This window comes from Poromitra crassiceps, assembly GCF_964638095.1.
Source record: "Poromitra crassiceps genome assembly, chromosome: 5".
Lineage (NCBI taxonomy): Eukaryota > Metazoa > Chordata > Actinopteri > Beryciformes > Melamphaidae > Poromitra > Poromitra crassiceps.
The window spans coordinates 17,562,498-17,589,147 of NC_139642.1; the positions used below are offsets into that span (position 1 = coordinate 17,562,498).

General features: G+C 43.6%; 1 protein-coding gene across 2 annotated transcripts in view; it reads left to right on the forward strand.

The window, feature by feature from the left end:
- The window catches only part of iws1 (interacts with SUPT6H, CTD assembly factor 1), a 45,771-nt gene extending 19,330 nt beyond the window's left edge, over window positions 1–26,441 (forward strand). For both annotated transcript variants that reach the window (XM_083637142.1, XM_083637143.1), the window contains 11 exons: window positions 2,078–2,264; window positions 3,093–3,150; window positions 3,841–3,950; window positions 6,055–6,205; window positions 6,943–7,025; window positions 8,841–8,970; window positions 9,523–9,640; window positions 13,368–13,479; window positions 19,575–19,631; window positions 19,859–19,973; window positions 24,402–26,441. In XM_083637142.1, the coding sequence (XP_083493268.1) occupies window positions 2,078–2,264; window positions 3,093–3,150; window positions 3,841–3,950; window positions 6,055–6,205; window positions 6,943–7,025; window positions 8,841–8,970; window positions 9,523–9,640; window positions 13,368–13,479; window positions 19,575–19,631; window positions 19,859–19,973; window positions 24,402–24,527 (1,247 nt within the window). In that variant the 3' untranslated portion in view covers window positions 24,528–26,441. The remainder of the gene's footprint in view (window positions 1–2,077; window positions 2,265–3,092; window positions 3,151–3,840; window positions 3,951–6,054; window positions 6,206–6,942; window positions 7,026–8,840; window positions 8,971–9,522; window positions 9,641–13,367; window positions 13,480–19,574; window positions 19,632–19,858; window positions 19,974–24,401) is intronic.
- The last annotated feature ends 209 nt before the right edge of the window (window positions 26,442–26,650 follow it).

Sequence of the window (26,650 nt, forward strand, 5' to 3'; positions counted from 1 at the left end):
ATGTTTTTGTTTCAACTACAAACATAAATAAAGGTCAACTTGAAACTATGTTTCAACTACCACACACAGCCTATAATATTATAGCCTGTTTATTTAACACATTGACTGCCAGCCGTTTTTTTTTGCTGTAGGTAGCTTCTGCCAAGCTGTTTTTTGAGGATTCTGGCTCATTTTACAAGAGCCGAGGATTCTTTTCTGCTTGGAGTTTGTGAACATACAATATCTCAAAAGTACTAATAGAATGTGTACTTTCTCTGTCTAAAAGAGTTAGTTTGTAGAGTTAGTAGTTATGTAAGCATTAGCAATTGAATACAGCATGGTTTTAGCGTCAGAAAAAATATTCAGAGATAAACGGCTTTTTGTGAAATTCGATAGAACAGTCACTTTAACCATTCATTTTTGGCATCAGTAAGACCTAAACAATAGTTTTGAACAGTAATTTCCTCTATAACAGCAGGAAACTCCCCTCTGCTCAACTCCTCCCTCCGTGGGCGTTCTTCTTGGCTGCAGCGCCGTGTCACAAGCACTTTCCTACCTGTGCAAATGCACTTTCTCATACTCTCGACCTCTCAAATAAATTTCTGAATAGAAATTAAATTACTCTAAATTAGAGCGAAAAAGAAACAAAAAAGAATGGGTTGAAAATCCCATTCTAAAAGCCTTTTATGGCTGTTTCCAATTTGCAAAATAGCCTGCTGCACCACAAGCGTGTCACCAGTCTCACTGCCCCGCTGCCGCTGTGCGGCTGTGCCTGGCTGTGCCTGTCTGCGTGGCCGCTCCCCGAGGAAGCCCGGCTGGACTCGCCCGCCTCCCGGAGCCCTGGCCGAGAGCTCCGATGAAGCCCCTGCGACTCTGGTCATATTTACGCTGCGTGCCTCAAAGTGTGCTCCATCCGCAATCCACCATGCAAGTTTGCAATCCCGCACCGCCAGCAATCAACGCGAAAACGAAAGCGCCTCCGCCAATCCATTTTCATGAGAATGGAAATGGATCACACTGCTTTTTGCTTGCCTTCCTACTTCCTTGTCGCTACTTAGTGGGTCGGTGGAATGGGTTGTACACGTTGTACACGTCCAATACTTATATAAGAGATGTAAAAGGGTTAGATGCACAACCCACCGTCAAAAAAAAAAAATCGATGCCAACGACGTGTTTACACGTCGCTGGCAGTCAACAGCTGGATTCTGAAAACGTGTTTACACGTCGTTGGCAGTGAACGTGTTAAAAATATATATATATATATATATATATTTTTGGACCGGATATTATAAATAATATATATTTATGCGTTGCGGCCCGGTGGTTGGGGACCACTGGTTTAGTCGATACGCTCCAGTCCGACCACATTCCCATTGGTTGGACAATCACTGGTGTTAATTTCATGAGAGAAAATCAACGGCTAACGTTAAGTTACCGGTACATACCTTTATGAGATGAGAATAATGCAATACTGGCCGTCCTCAGCGATATACTCCAACTCAGGTAGCATTAGACAAACTTTCAGATTACTGAAATAAATCTCAAAAGGATATTACTGTCTCGCTCAACTTTCTGCCTACTAATTAGCCTAATTTAGCCATGCCACAGTGCTAACGTTGGATAACCGTCCATAACCATCACACACGCTTTCTGACAGCTGTTTCGCATCGCAGCTGAATATGGGCAGGTACAGGCTGATCAGCTCTTGAGTCTGTTATCATTTCAGTAACCTTACAATGCTGCAAATAATAGCTTTTATTTATAATTGATTTAGACTCCCATGTATATAGCTCTGGACCAGGACTCTTATCTGCCTTGTAACAGTTTGCTGCTCAGTGTATCCTATGCTAAATGAGAGAAGCCAGGAAGCATTGAAGCGCCTTTCCTCAGCATTTAGAGAGTTCAAACAGCTCTTATCATGGCTGCCACTTGGGTGCTTCCAGGGTAATTTCACTCAGTTAGCAACCTTCCTAACCAAACAGACAATTCGAGCGCAACCCATGTTTTTGACCGTGGTAATTTGCATCGTGACGATCTGATGGCGGTAGTGTTTGTTTACCTTCTGTCTGCTTTCTGACCACACCTGATCGTCTCTCAGCGGTGAAGAGGAGTCGGGCGGTGTCTGACGACGAGAACTCGGACAGCGACGGCGCTCCTGAGAAAAACCACGAGGCCAAGCTGAGAGAGCTGGGCTCCGAGGAGAGCGACGCCGACGAGGACAAGAAGAAGGACGAGAAGACGCTGTTCGGCAGCGACAGCGAGTGCGGAGGAGGAGACGCGCAGGAGTGAGTACTGGAGTCTGCCTCGCGCCACTTCCACCAGCTCAACTGAGCTGGAACACAGGGTTCAGGATTAGAGCTGGATATTGGTTAAAATTTCAAGAATCGATTCGATTCCGATTCACAAGGTTGCGAATCGATTAATTTCGATTCGATTCGATTCCGATTCGATCAATTTCAATATTGATTTGGTTAGTGATACCAAAACGTGTTTTTTGAGCTGTACCCTGAATTACATGACTGTCCAGTTATGTAACACAGGGGTTCCCAACCAGCCAAGTAGATACATGGAGAAAAAAAGCTGCAGACCTGTTGTCAATTTGAATGGTTTTAGTTACACATTTACTCACCAGGTGGTGACAAAGGGTAAATAACAGCCTTTTCATCTGTCAATAAAGACACTTTCACAATTATGCACAGTGATTTGATTTAAGCCTATATAATTTCTAAAAGGAGATATTGATGATCAAACATTTCCATTCATGTAGCTTACAGTATTTATGTTTTTGTTTCAACTACAAACATAAATAAACGTCAACTTGAAACTATGTTTCAACTACCACACACAGCATAATATTTTAGCATGTTTATTAAAAAAAAAAATATATATATATATATATATATATTTTATTTTAAATAAAAAAATCGATCTCTGGACATATGAATCGATAATCGAGGATTAAAATAAAAATCGATTAAAAATCTGAGAATCGATTTTTTTGAACCCAGCCCTATTCAGGATCGTTCACAGGGTTCAGGATCGTTCCGTTTGATTCACCCTCTCATTTGGATGATTACTATACACAAATAAAATGGCACCTCTGTCTTTTCCAGGTCGTTGATTGCAGACATCTTTGGAGAGTCAGAAGACGAGGAGGGAGAGGAGTTTACCGTGAGTAGTCTAGACTTCTCAGCTCCCTGCGCCCTCAGGGCAGACTCTGCATCAGTTTGCCCATGACACACAGTATATCATCTCAGCCTGGTTCAAACCATCTGGATCCGTGAACTCACCTTCTGTTTGGTTTCGTGGATCCGTCTGGACCTCTGCACTGTGCACAGTCATTTCACTGGGTGGAAGCAGCCGGTCCTTCAGCCAATCGACAAGACAATTGTCGCATAAATGATTTGATTTTTTTTTTTAGATATATCTTAATGACTTTCGGAAAATCATGACCCATCCCTGCTAAGCAGGCGCTTGTGTCATGTGACCTCTCAGACTCCGCTAGTCAGATTCTGATCAAACTTATGAACATGATGCATCTCACCGCTGTGTTTCAGCATGTTCAGACACCGATTGGTCCAAATACAGGTTAAAACAATTAGACACATACTGGCTCCTGATTGGCCCAGACTGAGACTGTATTGCTGAATCCAAAACGCCGGCACTTCAGCGGACTTTATGCTGTAGTATTTATTCCCCCCACAATTTTACAAGGAACAATAGTGTAAAGAAACGACTGTTGTTGCAACTGTTTGTTTTTTTACCCTTTTATTTCAATTCCAAGAGTGTTTTGCTGTACGTTTCTCCAGCTCAACCCTGCTTCACATTTACAATCTCTCTCTCTCTCCTTCTCCCCTGCAGGGTTTCAACCAGGAGGACCTGGAGGGGGAGCAGAAGGAGGTGAAGGAGGTGACGCAGCTGGCGGAGGACGACTCGGACTCAGACGAGGGAGTCGACCGCAGCGGCAAAGAGTGAGACGCGGGACGGGTCAATTCACTTTGATACAGGCCCAATGGAAGTGGACAGTTAGCAGTACAGTCTGACGTTGCAGTCAGAGGATAGTAATGTTTTTGTTGCAGGGTTCTATGCAGATCTAGAGAGTCTGGAAATGTTTAGAAAACAAATTAATACATTTCATAGGGCTTAAAGTTGGGAAATTGCACAAAAAAAGTGTGAAAAAATCAATATTGAACTGTTTTGATATGCATACTAGTCCACATCCACTCAACATGTCTCACATTTTGAGAAGATGTGAGAAATGTCGAGTTACAAATAATGCATGTTTAAATGTTTAAAGCTATAGTGCTGAACTTACAACACCATCTTACTTTCACGAAGCTTACCAAACGAGTTCCAACATTGTCGATTGAGCCAAACACGCCACGGCCAGATAACACTCTCTGTATTCACAGTGTATCAGAGTTTTTAACCCATTGATACCTGATGCAGCATTTGCGTGTATATCCCTCATTTGTGTGTGTATCCCTTTAACACATTGAGTGCCACAGCGCTTCAGTAAAATTGTCTGGAGCCTGTGCCAGATTCACTTCCATTCAGTTGAAAACAGCTATAGAATTTTTTCTATTAGGGCTATATGGACAGGGCTGGACTCTAATGAAACATTGGACACTCCTGCTTCTTTCAAAGAAGAAATGTTGTTTCTAGACAGTTCCATTATGAAATGACAGCCTCTGAAAGAAGAGCACTTTCAAGGGTTTTCTGCTGTCTTTTTTTACTTTTCAAGATAGTCACTTTTATGAATACTTTTTGCACTCTAATTTCAAGCACATTCACTGACTCTGGCTAATATTTTCTGATGTAGTGACATGGTGTAGTTCTGTGCAGCCTGCGTGCCCCACCCCCCTCTCCACCCCTGAGCTGCGGGCTCCTCCCCACACGCACACAGTATTTTCGCGGCCTCCGTTTTTGCCCCGGGCGGATCCCAGCGCAACAAGGAAATGGCAAACGGGACTGCAGGAAGAGGTTTGGCCGTTCGGCTTCGGGTGCTGCCTTTCTGGCAGGTAATCGTGTGGAGGAACTATATGCAGACGGATGGACAGAGGCAGAAGAGCTCAGTTGTGGGTGCGGATCGCAGCCAACTGTCAGCTGCAGACAGAGCAATCTATATGGCTCTGGCTGCAGCATGCATCGGTTTCCCCTTTGATCACGGCTTTCTCCGCTTTCTCCTGCACAAAGTAAAGGATCTGAGGTGGGTGGCGCAGCTCCCGTGTAGATTTTTAAGGTGGCGCCGTGTGATCCCTTGAAGGGATTCATGCTCACTGGCTGGGTACGACCTTAAACAGCAGAATTATGGAATAATATGAATTATGATTTTAGGACGTCCACAGACGTCCTTGGCACTTCTCGTTACTTTTTTTTAGGACGTCCACAGACGTCCTTGGCACTCAATGTGTTAAGACCAACGCGGTTCGCGGTCTTAAAGGGATACACACACAAATGCTGCATCAGGTATCGATGGGTTAATCTGATGTCTGTGGCGACATTCCCGTGCTGGCCTGGAGCATGTGCACCACAGAAACGTCCTCTAGCCGAGTCGGCAAACCTCCGGTTAGCCCTCTGCAAGAATTCAATTGTACGGCTTTTCTAGACTTTCCAAATGTGATTGGACCGAATGGATCACATTCTGTTAGTGAGAGGAGTCATTTTGTGACGCTCAATTCCCCCCCCAAACCGAAGTGATGGCTAGGCTACACCGGAAATGCTGCGTTCACGTGCTCCTCGGATGCTCGCATTTCCCGAGTTGGGAAGTCCTGTCGATCTGCGTGTACGTGAGCTTTTAAGTGGTAATGTAGAAACAACATGGCCGTTACAAAGATGTGTTGTACGTTATTGCTCAGAGCTTTTAAACAACACGTTGACGCTACATGACAACGACGAGCAATGGAAAGGATCAGGAACTCAATTTTCCGACACCACTTGAATGTAGCACATGCCCTCACTGCCAGGAGGGGGAGACAGAAGTTCTGCACTATAGCTTTAATGTCTTAATTATTTTAACCTGTTGGACCTTTTTTAATTGCAAAACAACTTTAATCCTCCATTTCTTCTGTCCAGTATGAGTTTCATGTCAGACTTCGACATCATGTTGGCGAAGAAGAAAGCCCAGAGCGGCCGGAAGAGGAGGAACCGGGACGGAGGGACGTTCATCAGCGACGCAGACGACGTGGTCAGCGCCATGATCATGAAGATGACCGAGGCCGCTGAGGTCCGCCTGCCTGCGCACATCACGTTTTCTCTGTTATTCAGGGTTCCCACGGTCAGGGAAAACCTGGAAAAGTCATGGGATTAGTCAAATCCTTATGTTTTGGAAAAGTACCGGGGTTTAATTTATGAAACTGCTTGCTTAGGATCCCTACTAAGGACTCCTACTAAAGGAACGACTAAACCTATCCAGTGACTGCGCGCACACCTGATTATCAATTGATAATCGGGCTCATTTATATGCATCATGTGGTAATTGGCATTGACCAGTTATGGTTGGATTGGGGCGAATCCACATGCAGAATGTCCCAGTTGGACTATGATTGATAACGGCGTCATTGCCTGCAGCAGTTTTGAGCATTTGTCTCCCAAAATGTGCTAAAGCGCAAGGGTCACGATTAATTTAAATGATTGGCCTAAGTTGTCTTGTTTACTTTATAACTGTGAGGTAGTTATTATTTTTTAGGGCTGTCAAACGATTCGCAATGAATTGCTTGAGTTCAATAGTTAATCGCATTTTTATCACATGTTTAAAATTCCATCCTTTTTGCATTTCAAGACAGTTTTTATGTCCATATTAACAATTACAAACGCATTACATGGAAATTCTGATATCGATCCTTGAAAAGTCGTGGGAAAGTTGTGAACTTGTATCCATGAGAATGTGTGGGAACCCTGGATATTTCAGTTTGGGCCGTGTGGGTGCTGTGCGTTTGTCTTGACTTTTCATCGTGTTTCCAGGAGGATCGAACTCTGAACAGTCAGAAGAAACCGGCGCTGAAGAAACTGACTCTGCTTGGTTCAGTCGTCATGCATCTGAAGAAGTAAAAGCTGCACCCAATCAGTGACTCCAATCAATTATGTTTGTCAGTTTAAGAGATACTTTTGCAAGTCAAGAAAGTCACAGTTGGTCATTAAAGTCGAACTGAACCCGTTCGTCACGTGCATATGTGTCCGTTTCAGACTGAAAACATAGTTTGTCTAAGATGACAGGTTGAGAGGCGGGTCATAGTGTCATGTCGATGATTTTATTTGACAATTCTGGGGACTGGATTGGGCTTTGGCCAATCCTGGCGTGTTCCGCCTCCAAATCGAGTGGGATTCAGTGTGTTGTGGCGCTCCCCTCGGGAAGAGCCTGGTGACGTGAGGTTAGTGGCTGAGTGGAGCTCAGCGAGCCGCAGGCAGCCAGCTGCCTTTGTGTTGCCGAGCAGAGAGTGCAGCACGTCGGCCTGGAATCGCCGAAGTGCGACCCCAAGCTCTCGGATGCGCGCGCCATTATCGCTGCTGTAAATACGATATCCCTGGAAAATTGTTTTTTGTTCATGTTTCTAACAATTGGCCAAGTTAGTAGTTAGTTTATGGGATAGGAATTCTGCCAGATGACAGGCACTAGGCGCCATTTTCGACTTCATTTGGAAGAGAAAATTATCCTGAAATGAAGATTTGATTGACAGCTGCATGTCGTGATATGATTGGTTGAAATGGGATAGAAATTTGATAGTACTAGGTGACGTCAGCAAACTGTAAATTACTGTTATCAATGAAATCTTGAAAAATGAACTTTTGATGTGAAAAAGTGTAAAAACTAAAGAAATTAGATTGTTGTGATTTGTTTTGCATACATTATTAAATAGGTGCACTGCATACCCAGGTATTTGAACTAAAAGAAAAGAAAAGTCATTTTTGGGTTCAGCTCGACTTTAAGTATTAGATGGTGAAAGTACATAATTAAAAAGACGACGGACCCAAAAGTCGCGTAAGTGACGTCATAACGTTCTCTCTCCACAAGCTAGCCAGAGCCGCTGAAGCTATGTCCCTCTCAGTAGTATTCTACACCATCTGGAAGGTAGACATGCCTGTTCTTTGGGTCCCCGGCTGAGAGAAGGAGCAGGAGTCCCTGGATAAAACTCCTCAGATAAGAGACATTTGTGCAAGCAATGTTTGTGACGTATATTGTGCGGGACGAACACAAAGCTAACCTTTACTGTTTTACAACAAACCTGAGACTTTCTTGACTTGCAGTTAGCTTTTAAATTGACAGACATCAGATAATGTAATTTATGGCACAATTAAAACTGGATCAAACAGTTATTTATCACTCACCGTATATTTAGTCCAAAATAAGGTCCCATGGGGGACAGCAGCAGAAGAGGAGGGACTTCACCTCTCTATGCCTCCTGACTGCCAATCCAGATCAAATAACAGGATTGACAGATCATAACATTTTGATTATTTGTGGTCAGCCGCTGCACAATCATAGATCAAATGATCATCTGACTTATTTTACAACATACTGATATCACAATTATCAGTCTGGATCCCCCCCCCCCCCTTATAACAGCATTTTGACTGGTTCTAACAAGTAGGTGTTGACAATTTTAGTGTTGCTTTTGCCACTTTTCTACCAGTATTAATGAACTTGGAATATCTGGTTCTGTGCCATTATTTGTACCACCTAAAAATAATAGTAGGTCCACCCTTTGTAGTTTCATTCAGTGTCAGTATTATTATTGAGCAATAACCCCAAGAGTCTAAACGGTGGTTTGAATGAAAGTCCGATGGGCTTGGTGTTTATTTCTGTGTGCGTGGAGTTGGAGGTGTGACTGCCCTGTCTCTCTCTCTCTCTCTCTCTGTCTCAGACAGGACTTGAAGGAGACGTTCATCGACAGCGGAGTGATGTCGGCCATTAAGGACTGGATCAGTCCTCTGCCCGACAAGAGCCTGCCGGCGCTCCGCATCAGAGAGGAGCTGCTCAGGATCCTGCACGAGGTGAGGGTTCGATCCCCGTCTGTCCGTATGGAAGCTTTGACACTGAACCTGACCCTGCTGTAGGCTGTCGTTCCTGACTGCCTCTGGACCTCTGGCCTTTGCTCACTCAACTTTCCCAGCTCAGATTCCAACCAACAACCAGTCCAGTAGTCAAAATCCCACTTCTCTAACCTCTAGCTTCCCCATTATCATTTGCTTTTTCTGTGTCGTTTCTCAGTCTGGCTATAACCTTTCACTGACTTCAGATGTTCACTAAATAAAAGTCCTGAGGGTTGTGGGTTCATCTCTCAGCCCAGAAGGTTGTGTGGGTTCAGCTCTCAGTCCAGAAGGTTGTGTGGGTTCAGCTCTCAGTCCAGAAGGTTGTGTGGGTTCAGCTCTCAGTCCAGAAGGTTGTGTGGGTTCAGCTCTCAGTCCAGAAGCTTGTGTGGGTTCAGCTCTCAGCCCAGAAGGTTGTGTGGGTTCAGCTCTCAGTCCAGAAGGTTGTGTGGGTTCAGCTCTCAGTCCAGAAGGTTGTGTGGGTTCATCTCTGTCCTGCCTCTGTCTCCTCTGCAGCTCCCCAGTGTGAGCCAGGAGACGCTGAAGCACAGCGGGATCGGCCGCGCTGTCATGTTCCTCTACAAACACCCCAAAGAGTCCCGATCCAACAAAGACCTGGCTCTGAAACTCATCAGTGAGTAGCTTCACGCCTCCTCTTGCTCTTCACACACTGACACATTTTCATCCAGGTGAGGTTGTCAAAACTATTGAAGGCATAAAGACAATTCTTCCCTGCAGTGTTTGACACAGCTACTGGTACTCGTGATGCGCTTTTCATTTCTGCCTCCATTCAGTCGTTTGTTGTGTTTTTCTTCTTGGTGGATAACTGCCCACCTGGATTATAGCAGTCCATGTAAACGTAGTCTATCATACACGGAGAAATCCATCGTAGAAGAGGCCACAGTCAAGCCCCTTGCCCAAATAGTAGGGTCATCTGGGGCACTTCCGTGACCGCGGAGAGCGAAGGTCCATTTCTCAATGGATTTGTCATCTAGGAGGGTTAATAAACAAATTTAGCCGGGGTGTATTTTTAAAAAAGGCGGGGAAAATATTTGAGAGACCAAAATCCAAAATGGCTGCTGTGGAAATGAACTTTTTAATGCTTTGACCTACAATGATGCACAATACATGGTTTCAGAGCTTATTCTGGTCAAGGAATACATATTTGGTGTTTATATAATGATTTGACCTATTTTTGACCTTCAAATCCAAGATGGCTGCCAATTTTGAGGCAGTTTTTTCAAAATCGTCATAGAGCCTTCATATTAGGCTTGAATGACAGGTCTTCTCATGATGAGTTGAATAATATACAGTATAAGTACACAGAAGTAATCTCTGAGGTCAATAAAGTCAATGTTTGTGTGTAAACAACAGTTGCTGATTTGCGGTTTCCCATTAAATAGGGTAGGCTACTGAGAATATGGTGTCCAGCTCATCCCATCACATTTTCATAATGAACCAAAAACAATTTTGCACTATAGCCTAACATAAAATAGTATTCTGTATGCAAAGCTAGCAAGGTTAGTTGCTTGAGCTGAATTTAAAGGTCAACTCAAAACAAACAATGAAATTAACTTTGAAATTAAAACTGAATCCTAGGCTACTAGACTTCATCAGCACACAGTAAAGGAAACTTGTCTTTGAACTCAGCTGACTGTCTAGTCCTAATCCCTGTTGTGCAATGTCCCTTTTCAGTGAAGTTTTAGTTTTTGTTAAGAGTATGGACTTTTAATCTTGACCTTGTTGGTAGGCAACGGCCCTTTTTCAGTCAAGCATTTTCAGATTAGCTCAGTCAGTCTGTGAAGCAGTCAGTGTCAGCACTTGCGCGAGCTCGCTTTTTCTCTAACTAATGTTAACATTACACACTTTAAGACACTTTGTTTGAGGATATCAACGTTATTCACTAGTCTAAAGATAGTTCTACCATCAAGAACATATAAAACAAAAGCAAAAACAATTTTTATTTGCAGAAGTCATCATTGATATTTGGTGTTAGCTAACGTTAGGTAACGTTATTATTTTTAGCTAAAGTTAATGTTATCTGTCTCCACACTTCTGTCAACTGACATATGCATTTGCTTTTGAAAATAAACAGTCTGGCTTGCTTAAGCATAACTGAAGATTAAATAGAAATATAACATGACGAATGCATGTACCGATTGGTTGGTCCATCTTCCCAGGAGGTGGTGGTGTAAACATCATCAAATTTATCAAGTCCTGACCAGTCTTGGGCTTTTAATTGTAAGCTGTCCCATTTGCCTTGATTTATTGTATCGGTGGGCTTGCAAGGCTTGTCACATTTTAGGACACATTCATAGGACATTGTGTGCTTTGTCTTTCATTGGGAGGGAAAGCAACTCGCTATTATATTACTGTTATATTATATTGCTGTTATACGCTGTTTATTTTCAAAAGCAAATGCATATGTCAGTTGACAGAAGTGTGGAGACAGATAACATTAACTTTAGCTAAAAATAATAACGTTACCTAACGTTAGCTAACACCAAATATCAATGATGACTTCTGCAAATAAAAATTGTTTTTGCTTTTGTTTTATATGTTCTTGATGGTAGAACTATCTTTAGACTAGTGAATAACGTTGATATCCTCAAACAAAGTTTTTATTTTATTTTATTATATATTCCCCCCCCCCCCGATTTTTTATCCCATTTTTATCCCCCATTAGTGCTAACGTAATTTCTTTATCCTGGTTGCTACTCCACCCTCTGGCGATCTGGGGAGAGCCGAAACTGGCTCCATGCTTCCTCCGAGACATGGGCAGTTAGCCAGCCGCTTCTTTTCACCTGACAGGGGAAGCTTCACCGGTAGGACATAGCACGTGGGAGGTTCACACTATTCCAACCAGTTCCCCTCCCTCTGAACAGGCGCCCTTAACGACCAGAGGAGGAACCACATTAGCAACCAGGATATTGCATGTTTTTGGTGAAGGGGGTTCCTATATGAAGGAAACCCCCGGGAGGCACGGGGAGAACATGCAAACTCCACACAGAAAGGCCCTTTTGACGACCCCACCCGGGCGGTGCGCACTCGAGGACATGCGAATGGGCACGCATTCCTTCAGCGTTCACATCGTCCCAGGTGGGAATCGAACCCACGACCTTCGAGCTGTGAGGCAATAGTGCTTACCACTACACCACCGTACCTCCTTTTATATCCTCAAACAAAGTGTCTTAAAGTGTGTAATGTTAACATTAGTTAGAGAAAAAGCGAGCTCGCGCAAGTGCTGACACTGACTGCTTCACAGACTGACTGAGCTAATCTGAAAATGCTTGACTGAAAAAGGGCCGTTGCCTACCAACAAGGTCAAGATTAAAAGTCCATTAACAAAAACTAAAACTTCACTGAAAAGGGACATTGCACAACAGGGATTAGGACTAGACAGTCAGCTGAGTTCAAAGACATGTTTCCTTTACTGTGTGCTGATGAAGTCTAGTAGCCTAGGATTCAGTTTTAATTTCAAAGTTAATTTCATTGTTTGTTTTGAGTTGACCTTTAAATTCAGCTCAAGCAACTAACCTTGCTAGCTTTGCATACAGAATACTATTTTATGTTAGGCTATAGTGCAAAATTGTTTTTGGTTCATTATGAAAATGTGATGGGATGAACTGGACACCATATTCTCAGTAGCCTACCCTATTTAATGGGAAACCGCAAATCAGCAACTGTTGTTTACACACAAACATTGACTTTAATGACCTCAGAGATTACTTCTGTGTACTTATACTGTATATTATTCAACTCATCATGAGAAGACCTGTCATTCAAGCCTAATATGAAGGCTCTATGACGATTTTGAAAAAACTGCCTTTTAGAGCTCAAAATTGGCAGCCATCTTGGATTTGAAGGTAAAAAATAAGTCAAATCATTATATAAACACCAAATATGTATTCCTTGACCAGAATAAGCTCTGAAACCATGTATTGTGCATCATTGTAGGTCAAACCATTAAAAAGTTCATTTCCACGGCAGACATTTTGGATTTTGGTCTCTCAAATATTTTCCCCGCCTTTTTTAAAAATACACCCCGGCTAAATTTGTTTATTAACCCTCCTAGATGACAAATCCATTGAGAAACGGACCTTCGCTCTCCACGGTCACGGAAGTGCCACAGATGACCCTACTAAAAGGCATTCTGGGAAATGTAGGAAAGACACTTCATCATAATTCATTGAACGTCACACAGGCTGATGTTTAAGAGTATCTGATGGGGGATAGCAAGTTAGTAGCGTAGAAATGGGCATTTTCTTTTTTTTTAGAAGAGCCACTGTTTTTTGACCAATTATTTGCCACGTTTGAGTGGTGGTGTTGGTGCCAGGTACTGATCCTCCTCCTCTCTCCAGATGAGTGGTCGCGGCCCATCTTTGGCTTGACGTCCAACTACAAGGCGATGACCAGGGAAGAGAGGCAGCAGAGGGACCTCGACCAGCAGATGCCCCAGAAGCGACGACTGAGGTACCCATATAACCCCGAACTTTAAAGTTAACCAGAATGATCCTGCCAGGAAATTGCGATTTTGCAATCACAATAATGAATGCAAATTCAACCAATCAGTGATCAGTGTGATCAGATGATGACATCACAATCGTGACAGACACTGCCGCCAACCACAGACACCACCCACTTATGTTTTGTTTTTTTTTGTCAATAGGTTTTTAAAGACATCTTGCAATAGGGGGCCGTGGTCAAAGGTTAATGCTATTTGGAGGGCCTTGGCATGGAAAAGTTAGGGAACCCCTCAACTTTAACAGTTAACCCTAGTCTACCACTACCTCCACTCCACTACTAATCTTACCCTAACCTCCACTACTAATCTTACCCTAACCCTACCCCACAGTCCTTACCCTGCTCTATACCCTACCAGTGATTCACCACCAGGGGTACACGCACCTCTAGGGGTACCTGAGCACCCTGCAGGGTGTACTTACAAAGATTGGGGATTATAATTTATTTCCAAAAGAAAAAAAAAAAAAAAAAAGTAATTTGTCATAAGCCCATTGTTAGTAATGACTGTAAAGCAGTGTTTCTCAAACTTTTTCAGACCAAGGACCACTTAAACCAATGAAAAAAACGTGGGGACCACCTAACTCCCAAAACATCCCCAAAAACTATAGGCCTACTACTTCAACTGTAAATTACACATTACAGGCTAATTAAATGACAAATAGCAGTACAATTAATCAATTCTTTGGCTTCCCACAATTATGAAAACCGATATAAAAAATATATATGTAATTTATTTTAGTTAGTCCATTTACTTTTTTTTTTGTTTACATTTATTTCCCCTGTTCAGTTCAAATATTTTCAAAGTTCAAAGAAAGTTTTTTCAAGTTCAATAAATGCACAATGTTGCCAAAGTCAAATAGCCTATCTTTTGCCATCTTCAAGTTGCATTCAGTGATGTTTTTGTGTTCAAATAAGTGTTAAATGGCTCTATATTCTGACAGCAATTACTGAAATAGAGTGTTTGGTCAGTAACTTTGGAACTCCCAACCACCCGCTGTACTCTGTCTCTCTCCTGTAGCCCTGCAGGCAGAGTGGACGTATCTCCGCAACCGTAAGTCGTAGAGAGTCAGGGGTGGTGGCGTTGGATTCGGGATGAAAAAATACATATAGTCTTCTACAGGCATCTTGATCTGACCTTGAGTTTCCCAGAAAATGTAAACATTTCTCTGATTGGATAGTGGGAGGTAAAAAAAAAGGAAAACATATAAATCTACTCGCGGACCACTAGGGGGCGGTCCGCGGACCACTGTTTGAGAAACACTGCTGTAAAGCAATAAGTCCATGTTGGAGACGATGGCTCTGGTAATATTCTTAGTTCTCGTGTTTCTCCACGTTAAGACTGCATCTCCCCTTGCTTCATACCCTCCACCTCTTCATGGTCAAATGTTGAGTTCTTACCTTCCATCCTTTCCTCTCATGCTAATTATCATTTAATTTAGACTCCTCCCCCTTTACACCTCCATCATTCTTCTCTTTCATTCCTCCATTCAACCCCCCCCCCCAGTCAGCCTCAGAAGGTGGAGCGGGCTGAGGAACCTGACGTCTTCTCTCCTCCAATCAGGTTCAGTGGGAAAATTGCATGTTTGCACTGCAAGCCCCGCCTCTTGACTGACTGTAACGGTCTTTGGTGTTTTGGAGTCATGTCACTGTTAAACTAAAGAGGTGATCCTTAATCCAAAAGCAGGAGAGTATTTGGGTGTAGTGTGTTTTGTTGTTTTTTACCATTTTCTTTTTTCTTCAGAGTAAGCACTTAATATTGTATATAGATGATATGTTTATAGGCTAGACCCCAGGTTGGGACTTCATATTTTTAGGTTTAGGCGGGGGAGATTCTGGCTGTAATGGCTGGCACTCTGGTATACCTTTACAACCAAACACCGAAAGTACCAAACAGGCTCATTCCAGATGCAATTGTTTTCAGCGTGTAGCAACGAGCTAGCATTGATGATGATGTTTCACAGCGGCGCAGGCATTTGAGATCAACAGATTTGACACGCACAGCGGCAGAGGCATTTGAGACAGGCAGATTCATCACAGAGCGAGCGGAAAGGAAATCCATATATGGTCGCAGCCAGTCAGTCAGAGTGGGTCGGAGCCAATGGCAGAGCTTACAGGGGGCGACTGAAATGGTCGGCACCAATAGCAGAGCTTATACCAGCAGCCTGTTTCCATGCAGCCAGACTTCTCTCCTGGCAGGGAGGGAAGTCTGGCAAGCGAAACTAGTATGATGTTAAATCTGTTTTTTTTTGTCCATGCCCAAATCAACAAATGATGAAATTTTGTAGAAATTTGATGTTTACGTCTGTATCATCTGTCTTTAGTTTGTTTGATTGATTGATTGGTTTGAATCTGAAGGTCTAGAGTCAAAACTCTATCACATGTTTCTGTCTCTTAACTACAGGGTAACTAACCCTGTCACCTAGTAACTAACTCTGTCAGTTACCTCAATCTCTGTCACTTAAGTCTATCAGCTGAACGTCACCTAACTATCTCTGTCACTTAAGTCTGTCAGCTGAACGTCACCTAACTATCTCTGTCACTTAAGTCTGTCAGCTGAACGTCACCTAACTAGCTCTGTCACTTAAGTCTGTCAGCTGAACGTCACCTAACTATCTCTGTCACTTAAGTCTGTCAGCTGAACGTCACCTAACTAGCTCTGTCACTTAAGTCTGTCAGCTGAACGTCACCTAACTATCTCTGTCACTTAAGTCTATCAGCTGAACGTCACCTAACTATCTCTGTCACTTAAGTCTATCAGCTGAACGTCACCTAACTATCTCTGTCACTTAAGTCTATCAGCTGAACGTCACCTAACTATCTCTGTCACTTAAGTCTATCAGCTGAACGTCACTTAACTATCTCTGTCACTTAAGTCTGTCAGCTGAACGTCACCTAACTATCTCTGTCACTTAAGTCTGTCAGCTGAACGTCACCTAACTGTCTCTGTCACTTAAGTCTATCAGCTGAACGTCACCTAACTATCTCTGTCACTTAAGTCTGTCAGCTGAACGTCACCTAACTATCTCTGTCACTTAAGTCTATCAGCTGAACGTCACCTAACTATCTCTGTCACTTAAGTCTGTCAGCTGAACGTCACCTAACTATCTCTGTCACTTAAGTCTGTCAGCTGAACGTCACCTAACTAGCTCTGTCACTTAAGTCTGTCAGCTGAACGTCACCTAACTAGCTCTGTCACTTAAGTCTGTCAGCTGAACGTCACCTAACTATCTCTGTCACTTAAGTCTGTCAGCTGAACGTCACCTAACTAGCTCTGTCACTTAAGTCTGTCAGCTGAACGTCACCTAACTATCTCTGTCAGCTAACTAAGTCTGAGAACAGAGCAGCCTAGCTTCACTCATCATGGAGCTACTTCATAGAAACAAACAAGTTGAATTCACGTGAACACGTATGCACATTAGGTTGAAAATGTGTGGAGTTTGCTGTGTTTAAACTAGAGACTATCTCATGAAGTCAAGCGTTAACTTGATCGACTGAATGGGGTGGGGGTGTGCTAATGTTATTACTACAGCTACAGCTTTCACACTGTTGATGCGGGAGTTGCCATCTTGGATTTTGAGGTCGGGGTTGATGAAGTTTTCCCAACTTTCGGAGTAGGAAATCCCGAGTTCAGGTGACATCTTTGAACTGGGAAATTCCGAGTTCCAATTCCAGTCCAAATGGAATGCGGCATTAAAACCTTTCAGAGATTCAGTCAGGCAGGGACCATATCAGCAGCCTCCAGCTAAATGCTAGGCCTTTATTTTATTATTATTATTATTATTATTATTATTAGAGATGCTGCGATCGAGATTTTTCAATTCCGATCCGATTCCGATATTTTAGCCTCAAAACCGATCCGATTCCGATCAAATTTCGATACCCGATTCGATACCGATTTCGATCCGATACCGATACAGCACATATTTAAGCCTCTCTATGCTGTCTGATAGCTAGCAGGCAACAAACATTTTTAGGGTTAGGTATGTATGTGTGTGCTTTGGTAATATAGTATGTAAACGATTTAGTTCATCTAATTAATTTGATGTAAAACTAAAACATAACAATCAAATACACACTTATTTTGTAATGGGTGAACACTGGACACAAATAATTATTGTTTCCTCACACATACACCCCCACTCTGTCTCACACAGGACACATACACACACAGCCCTGTCCCTGTCTCTCTCTCTCTGTCACACACACACACACAGCCCTGTCCCTGTCTCTCACACACACACAAAGTTTGTGCATACATTTCCACTGCCAGATTGGAGGAGTCTTTTGCCATTTTCTAATGTTACTTCTCTTCAGTGCAATACGTTTTGATAACGACCTGCTGTACAGCGCCGTTCGCTCAGTCAACTATGTGTCGTTAACGTTAGTTAGAGGAGAAAGATAGCTGGTGTTAGCTAGCTAATTAGCCATGTTAGCTGCCTCAGTGGGTAACGTTAGTCTATAGAGAGTATTTATCTAACGTTTATGTTAGCTACTCCTCAAACCTGCGGGTGGAAATGGTTTATGCGATGCGATGTATGTTGAAGCAAGACAACGTTTTGGCCCTGGCCATCCTAGGCTCAACGCGGCCTCAGTGTGCTGCATGCTGGATAGAAATCCTGGAGCGGAGTCATGGAATGGAGTGCTTATATCGGAGCCTTGGATCGGTCATTTTCGCTGGAATCCGATCCGATCCATGTTTTTTGGCTCATATCGCGCCAATATCCGATCACATGATCGGATCGCAGCATCTCTAATTATTATGTTGTTGTTGTTGTTGTTGTTGTTGTTGTTGTTGTTATTATTCTCATCATCCTCGGTTGGTACGTTAAGCATCATTAGAAGTCGTATTCTGTTGATAATCAAGGTGGCTGGCAAAATAGTGGAAGTGGTGAATTTACAATTTTACCTGTTGCTGTGTCCACTCCAAATTAAAGTAATCCAAGTTTGCTGGCAGTGTAGGAAATTAAAATACCGGTATGTATATATATATTTTCGGGGCACTTAAAAAAATCTTTAAAAGTAATTTGTCCATTAAGTTGCTAATGCGTAGTGTGAACAACAGTGCTGTTTGTGTGTGTTTTTCATCGTCGCCTTCTGGCAAACCAGCTTGCACGTGCTGAGTGTGTGTTAAGAGATGGAAATAAAAATAAAATTATCAAAATCTTGGTGGCAATTTTTGCCCCTCAATCACAGTTTTTAGGGGCATTCTGAGATTTCCCGGGGCATTTCTTGCCCGCGGCTACTTTCCTACACGGTTTACTGGCTGCAGCCGAGGCAGCGAGGAGGATGTGTTGTCATGGTGACATGGCAGCCGAGGCAGCGAGGAGGATGTGTTGTCATGGTGACATGCTAACTAACCGCTGTGAGGAGGATGTGTTGTCATGGTGACATGGCAGCCGAGGCAGCGAGGAGGATGTGTTGTCATGGTGACATGCTAACTAACCGCTGTGAGGAGGATGTGTTGTCATGGTGACATGGCAGCCGAGGCAGCGAGGAGGATGTGTTGTCATGGTGACATGGCAGCCGAGGCAGCGAGGAGGATGTGTTGTCATGGTGACATGGCAGCCGAGGCAGCGAGGAGGATGTGTTGTCATGGTGACATGCTAACTAACCGCTGTGAGGAGGATGTGTTGTCATGGTGACATGCTAACTAACCGCTGTGAGGTGGAGAATGCCAGTAACAGCATGGAGACTCAGCCGCTGGTCTGCTCACGTGGGAAACCCCCACCGGGACGCCTGCTGCTGGTTACAATGTGTTTGAGGCTGGTCGGTTTGTTCCACCACAAACACAGCAGACTGTGGGACTGTTGGTTTGTTCAAATTGCCATTTTGCTCGGTTTAAAAACATTCTGATTTTTTTTGTTGCTTGGTTCTGCCTTGGTTCTGGTGCGTTGTCACCGAATGGTGAATTGTTAATTGACTATCTCTGCCGTAATCCAAAATGTCTCTCTCTCTCTCTCCCTCCCTCTCTCTCTCTCTCCCTCTATCTCTCTCCCTCCCTCTCTCTCTCTCTCTCTCTCTCCCTCCCTCTTTCCCCCTCTCAGTTCAGGGGGTCAGACGCCTCGGAGAGACCTGGAAAAACAACTGACTGGAGAGGAAAAGTAAGTCCGACTTTAGTTTTCAGATGAATTTCCGCAGCAACTGTCCACATCAGACAGCATCTGTGTACGTTTTTAGGGTCCTGTTAGCTGGGTAGTTTTAAAATATAAGACCTGTCTGATGTTTAAGACGGTGTGGGGAACTCGCTGTGTAGGTGTGTCAGCTAGTGAGTTGGTCATTTGTGTTTCTTGTGTATCATTATTTTCATCTGTGCCTCCCCCTTCCCCAGAGCCCTGCGACCCGGGGACCCAGGGTTTTGTGCGAGGGCCCGGGTGCCCATGCCCTCCAACAAGGACTACGTCGTTCGGCCCAAATGGAACATCGAGGTGGAATCCAGCAGGATGGTGAGTGGAGGATGGATGGCCTCTGAATAGCCTCGATAGTTAGTCGATAGAACTCTGAATAGTTCCCATTGAAGAGTATTTCTGTTTGAAATGTCCATGGATGGATGGATAATGGACAGATCCCGTCACAGTCAAGTCTTTTTTTTTTCTTCCCCCCCCCCCCTCTAATTTTTTATCACATTTTTATCCCCCGTTAGTGCTCATTTTTTTATGTATTTATCCTGTTTGCTGCTCCACCCTCTGCTGATCTGGGGAGAGCCCAAACTGGCTCCATGCTTCCTCCGAGACATGGGCAGTTAGCCAGCCGCTTCTTTTCACCTGACAGGGGAAGCTTCACCGGTAGGACATAGCACGTTAGAGGATCACGCTATTCCAACCAGTTCCCCTCCCTCTGAACAGGCGCCCCTAATGACCAGAGGAGGAACCACATCAGCAACCAGGATATTGCATGTTTTGGTGAAGGGGGTTCCTATATGAAGGAAACCCCTGGGAGGCACGGGGAGAACATGCAAACTCCACACAGAAGTCAAGTCACAGTCAAGGAGTCTTAATGACAGAGGCTGGAGAGGTTGCTATATATATACTGTGTGTGTAGGGACTGCAGATGAAAATTAGCCTGTATGGCTAAATCTGGCACATTTACATGATGGACTCACGTGCTCATGTTAATTAATGTGCATTGTCCCTTTTCTTAAATAAATAAACAAACAAAACAAACAAACATACATATCTATATATATATATATATATATATATTTAAGCAATATATCACGAGAGCAAGTGTGTTGTGGTGAATATATCCCCCTGATCAGTTGTTATCCCACGAGGCCGCAGGCCGAGTGGGATAACAACTGAGCAGGGGGATATATTCCACAACACACGCTGCTCGAGTGCTATATTGCTTTTATAAAAGGGTTCCAAGTATAATAATATAATAATAATAACACTATAAGTCCGACTGGCATGGTATTCTGAGAGTCAGTTGAAACACTACTGTAAGGCGGGACCTCTAGCAAGAAGATAGACCTGCGGGTGATTTGATTGGATCGTTCTGGAGACTGAAGTCGACATTGGCCAATCCTGGCGCTTGCTGCGAACCTGAGAGCTTTTTGCAAAGTCCGACACCAGAGCTGTACCAAGTAACGTTACGTCTTATTTAGAGATGCGGGGTTAAGAGTGAGGGCGCGCGAGAGAGGGGTTAAGACATTAGCCCGCGTCTATTCTTGTACAAAACATAATTTTCTGCGAAGTATTAGTAAAGTTATAAGCGAAGATCGATTCACAAGGATCTGAAAGTTGTCTCCGCCATTTTGTTTTCAAAGCCTTTTAGTAAGAGAGTTGCGCCATCATGCGTCCATAATGACTCATTGTACAAAGACTTGAAGCAGTAGTGACCCTCCATACAGCAGATCAGGAGAAAGCTGTTTGGCTTGCCCGACACCAACTAACGTTACGGGGTTAAATGCGGGGTTAAATGCGGAGTTAACAGCCTTTCTTTTGCAAAGAAGACATTAGCCCGCATCTATTCTTGTACAAAACATCATTTTCTGCGAAGTATTAGTAAAGTTATAAGCGAAGATCGATTCACAAGGATCTGACAGCTGTCTCCGCCATTTTTTTTTCTACGTTGTCATTTGAGGTAAGCCTTATTATTACTCTCTTAGTAAGAGAGTTGCCATGGCAACCAATAACCCATGGCCATGGGTTATTGAACTCGGTTACTGGAATTATACAATGGCTGTGAACCAATCAGATTGCTTGATTTGAGAGAGCCATTTTATAAATATATATATACATATACACATACACATACACATACACACACACGAGGGGTTGCATTTAAACTCTGGCAGGAATCGGACGTTCAAATTGATTTAGTGTTGATTGTGTAGAATAGAGCTGCCGAAAATAATCGATTCAGAGATGCATCGCGATGCTTAATAGGACGATTCTGAATCGATTAACAAATATCAAAAATCGATTATTAAAAAAAAAAAAAAAATTTTTTTTTTTTTTATTATAATCAAATAAAATAGAATGTAAGTACATGCAGTTGTTTATTTTAATTATGGATCATAATACAATGCAATTCCAAATGCACTTTTATTTTAAAAGTAGCCACACAGTGAGAAAAAAGAAAGTGAGAAAAAATAAATCATGTATTGCGGAAAAAGTGATGCATCGATTTAAGATGCATCGTATAATCGAATCGAATCGAATCGTAGACTTGTATAATCGAATCGTATCGAATCGTGAGATCAGTGAAGATGCACAGCTCTAGTGTAGAAGGAGCAGCAACTCAATATTTTGGACATGCAGTAATGAGAGCATTATGAGAATTTGGGAAATAAAACTGTCCAAATGTTGAAAGAAAGCTGTCCTGAGGTGAGTGGAGCTCTGTGGTTGGCTGTCTCTCTGTCTGCATCGCCCTCCTGTGCCAGGAAGTAAGGTTGTGAGCTGAGATGTGATTGGTCCTCCGTAGAGCGGCATTAGGAAAGGCATCAGCCGGCTGGAGAAGCACAAGCGGCGTCTGGCAGATCAGAGGAAACGGAGCCGCCTGCAGGGGGCGGTGAAGATCAACATCGACGGGAGCAGAATGCCTCTGTAGCTGCTGCTGCCGCCTGTAGGGGGCAGTAAGTCCTGCTGCATGGTGTGGCTCTACAGCGTGCAGTGGGTGGTTTAGGGCTGAGTGGTTTAGGCATGCAAACCAAGGAAATTCATCCGCGGTTCTAGTAAAATTTCGTGAAATGCTTATAAAAATAGTTTTCCCAATTTCCCCCCGGGGATCATTAAAGTCTTTCTGATTCTGATTTTACTTGTTCAAACCAAATTGTTCAGATATATTTAGAAACAGGAGAGACCGCATAACATTTCACTTGGACCAAAACGTAAAAGAAATGCGGGTTTAAAGAAAATGTTTTTTCATGTTTGTTTGTTTTTGTTTTGGTCCAAGTTAAATGTTCTATGGTCTCTCCCGATTCTAAATGTAGCTGAACCGTTTGGTTTGACCAAGTAAAACTCTTTTTCTAAGCATTTTACAAAATGTCTATGGGAAAATAAATTGCGGAAGAAAATCTCTGGTACAGTGTGGGAGCAGGAAGTGACGTTCACTTTGCCTCTCTATAGGGCCAATGATATTTGGGCGGCCTTTGGCTCTGAAAAGTTTGGGAACTCCTGGCTTAACACACCTACTAATGTCATATTTACATCAAAGGGCTTATCCATGGAGCCCAGCCCAATGTAATGGAGATTTAAAGAGTGATAGTGCCATCTTGTGGTGATTTTTTTTTTGTTTCAACTGGCTGAAATAATGTCTAGTATTTGAGGGACTTATTCCATTACCTTTAAAAATGCACCAGATTATAGGACCTTGATGTTTTTTCTCCTTTTTTTAAACCCATAACAGGACAAATATTTCTTCATGTTTGTGTGTGTGGCTGTCCTGTCTCGTGTTGTCTCATCTCATGTTGGTGTGTGTGGCTGTCCTGTCTTGTGTTGTCTCGTCTCGTCTCGTGTTGGTGTGTGTGGCTGTCCTGTCTCGACATGTTGGTGGTGTGTGTGGCTGTCCTGTCTCGGAGTTCCCACGGGTCCTTGAAATCCTTGAAAGTTTGTGAATTTGAGAAAAAAATGAGGTCCCTGAACCTTTTTGAAAATAGTCAATATGTATATATATATATATACAATATGTATCGTTGAGATGAAATCTCATATCGTGAGAAAAAGAAGCTGAACATGGTGGCACTGATCTGCATCTGATTGCATGCTCGCTCTCCTTTTCATTGCTTTGTTTGAACAGACGAGGGACGTTACAGACACGGAGGATGAAAATGCTGAAATTACTAAAATTAGCGTGGAGGATGCCCCCTCAACTTACAAATCGATCGCAAAAAAATATTGTTAAAATATCGTATCGTTATCGTGAACCCAATATCGTGTATCATATCGTATCATGAACTGCAAGAAGAGAAATGCAAGTTCTCAAATTCTGCTGTGTTGGGTCCTTGAATTTGAGGCAATTGGGCCTGCAAAGTCCTTGAAAAGTAATTGAATTTGATGTTGAAGAAGGTGTGAGAACCCCGTGTCTGGCGCATGCGTGTGAAATTTGACCGGCACAGATAATTGAGACTGACTCCCCCTGCATGGCTCTGTGTGTGCACGGCGAGCTGTGTTGAGCAGTAGCTCCCGGGGGCTAGCCTACAGAAGCCCGTTAATTTGTGTGTGTCCATACATTTAATGTAGTCAGTGTTCCCCTGATAAGGAGTACATTTGCTTTGTTTTCCCCCAATTAACACATTTGGTCTTACCCAACAACTGCGTGTGGAGAGTAGAACACAAAGGGAATGTGTCAAAACGTCTCTACTTCTGTACTTTGTTGCACTCCCTAATGTTCTCCCTCTCCCTCCCTCCCTCTCTCCCTCCCTCTCTCAGGGGCCGATGAAGAAAGGTGTGTCTCGTGTGGACAAACAGATGCGTCGTTTCGCCGACATCCGCCGCCTGACGAAGACCGGTCACGCCGTCAAGATCAGCGTGGAAGGCAACCGCATGCCGCTCTGATTTTAAACCTCCGCTAGGATTTATAGTCACTTTCTTTTCTTTTAATGTTTCATTCCTCAACCCCCCCCCCCCCCCCCCCCCTTTCAGTTGCCACTTCTCAGAATGTGAATATATGCTGCAAGTTGTTTGTAAATGAAGTTAGTTTGTTTTATTCACACAGCGGCCATGTTTGATTAAGTCAGACTCAGGGTGGGGAAGACTGAACAAGCAGGAAGCTCACTGCACTAATGGGAAATTCCCACTTCCTACTAGGAAAAGAAAACCCGGAGTTCCTTGCCGACAACTCGGGTATGATTTCTCTCAACCCATAGTTGCTTCCAGTTCGTCATTTGACATCATTTCAACATGGCCACCCTCATTGTATGGTGAAAAAAACACGATTGTATGAATCCAAAACACATTTCTGGCACTTTTTTTGTTCAACTTAGTATGCTTTCAGGCCATACCAATACAGTAGTTGGTTTAAACCCACGCAATTAAATGTTATTGTTATTAGCTGTTCGTTATCTAATAGCTGATGCTATTGGCAACCATGGTTTTGCGACTTGAAGCTTGAACGCTCGTAGGTCGGAGATTGCGCGTTTCCCACCTCCGACCATAAACGAATGCAGCATAAATGATAAGGTGGCAGACCCAGATCAAAGACTACAGACACTGGACTGATGGGCCGTCATGTTAGCTAACGTTAGCAGTCTGCTACGTTAAATTGATCTCCAAACCAACGAGGCAGAACTGTGCAATCTCTTACTACTTTAATGAGGAGAGGGGTTCCGCGCAGCGCGGCGTGTAAAGTTAACCCGCTAACATTAAACCGTTTGACTTTAAAACAAGCACCGTTAAGGATATGAAGAATAATGTTGGTACATTACTAATTAAACTAAAGCTGCTGGCTGTTGATGCCGACAGTTAAAAGTAATTTGACTGCAAAAGTCATTTAGGATTAAATTTTTCTGACCACAGTGCGATGCTTGGAACCTGCCACTCTTCTGGTTGGGGTTATGATGTCATCAAACATGGCCGCCGCATGGATAATGACCCCGACTTTACAGAACATGCTATTTGATGTATTATTGATTTGGAGAGAAGCCCCCCCTCCCCCCCCACCACAACCCTGACGTGCCCGACCACATGTATACTTTTAGCAACCCGGTTTAGATGCAAGCACACCCGGAACTCATTTGATTGGTCGCCGCAACTGCACCTTGCCGTCCCGCCAAAGCAAGCCACTCCTCCGAACTCCTCTGCTGAAGCGAGGCGCACGTACACACGGCTTCCCCGCCATACACATCAGTGCCCCCCCCCCCCCCCGCCACCACTACTGACGACAAACTGCCGTAAACAGCAGAGGCGACTCCGCTGCACCCCGAACGCCTCTCTACGGCCAAAGAGGACCTCCTTTCCCCGAAGTAGAGTGTGTTTTCCCCGTTTCTCCTCCCCCTGGAGATGTAAGATAACTCTTTTCCCTCAAGTTGAGTGTGTTTCTCTCCCCCCTCCCACCCCCGGAGATGTGTGGATCGGAAAACTAGGAGCGGGGAGCAGCGCATCACGGCTTCGTTATGCACCGGGGAGAACACACTCTACTTCGGGGGAAAGAGTTATCTCTGACTGCCTGGTTGTCAGGGGCGGCGGAGGGCAGCGACCAATCAAATGAGTTCGGGCCTGTGTTGCCAAAAGTATACGCGCTGCCCAGCCAACCCCCCCCCCCCCTCCCACACACACACACCTTTTTCTCTGTCCCCCTTTTCTGTGCCTGTAGAGACTGTACAGAAATCAGAGAGCACTGTCTGCTGTAGAGACTGTACAGAAAGCAGAGGTCACTGTCTGTAGAGACTGACGTCAGGAGTGACCAATCATGTCTGTGATCGCAGCCTGTCTGTCCTGCGTCGCTTTTCATAATAAAGAGGTTGAACTCTCCGTTCCGCTCTGCTTATTTCTATTCCTTTTTGAAAAATTGTATTTGAAACGTAAAATACACAAATCAAAATGTACATAGGCTACAACATGTAAAGGAGCTTGATAATCCTCCATTCATTCTTCTCTTTGCTGTTGGCTTTAAGATACAGTGCATCTATTGTCTTGACCAAATTCATTCACATGAATGTTTTGATGAGTGAGGGCCAATT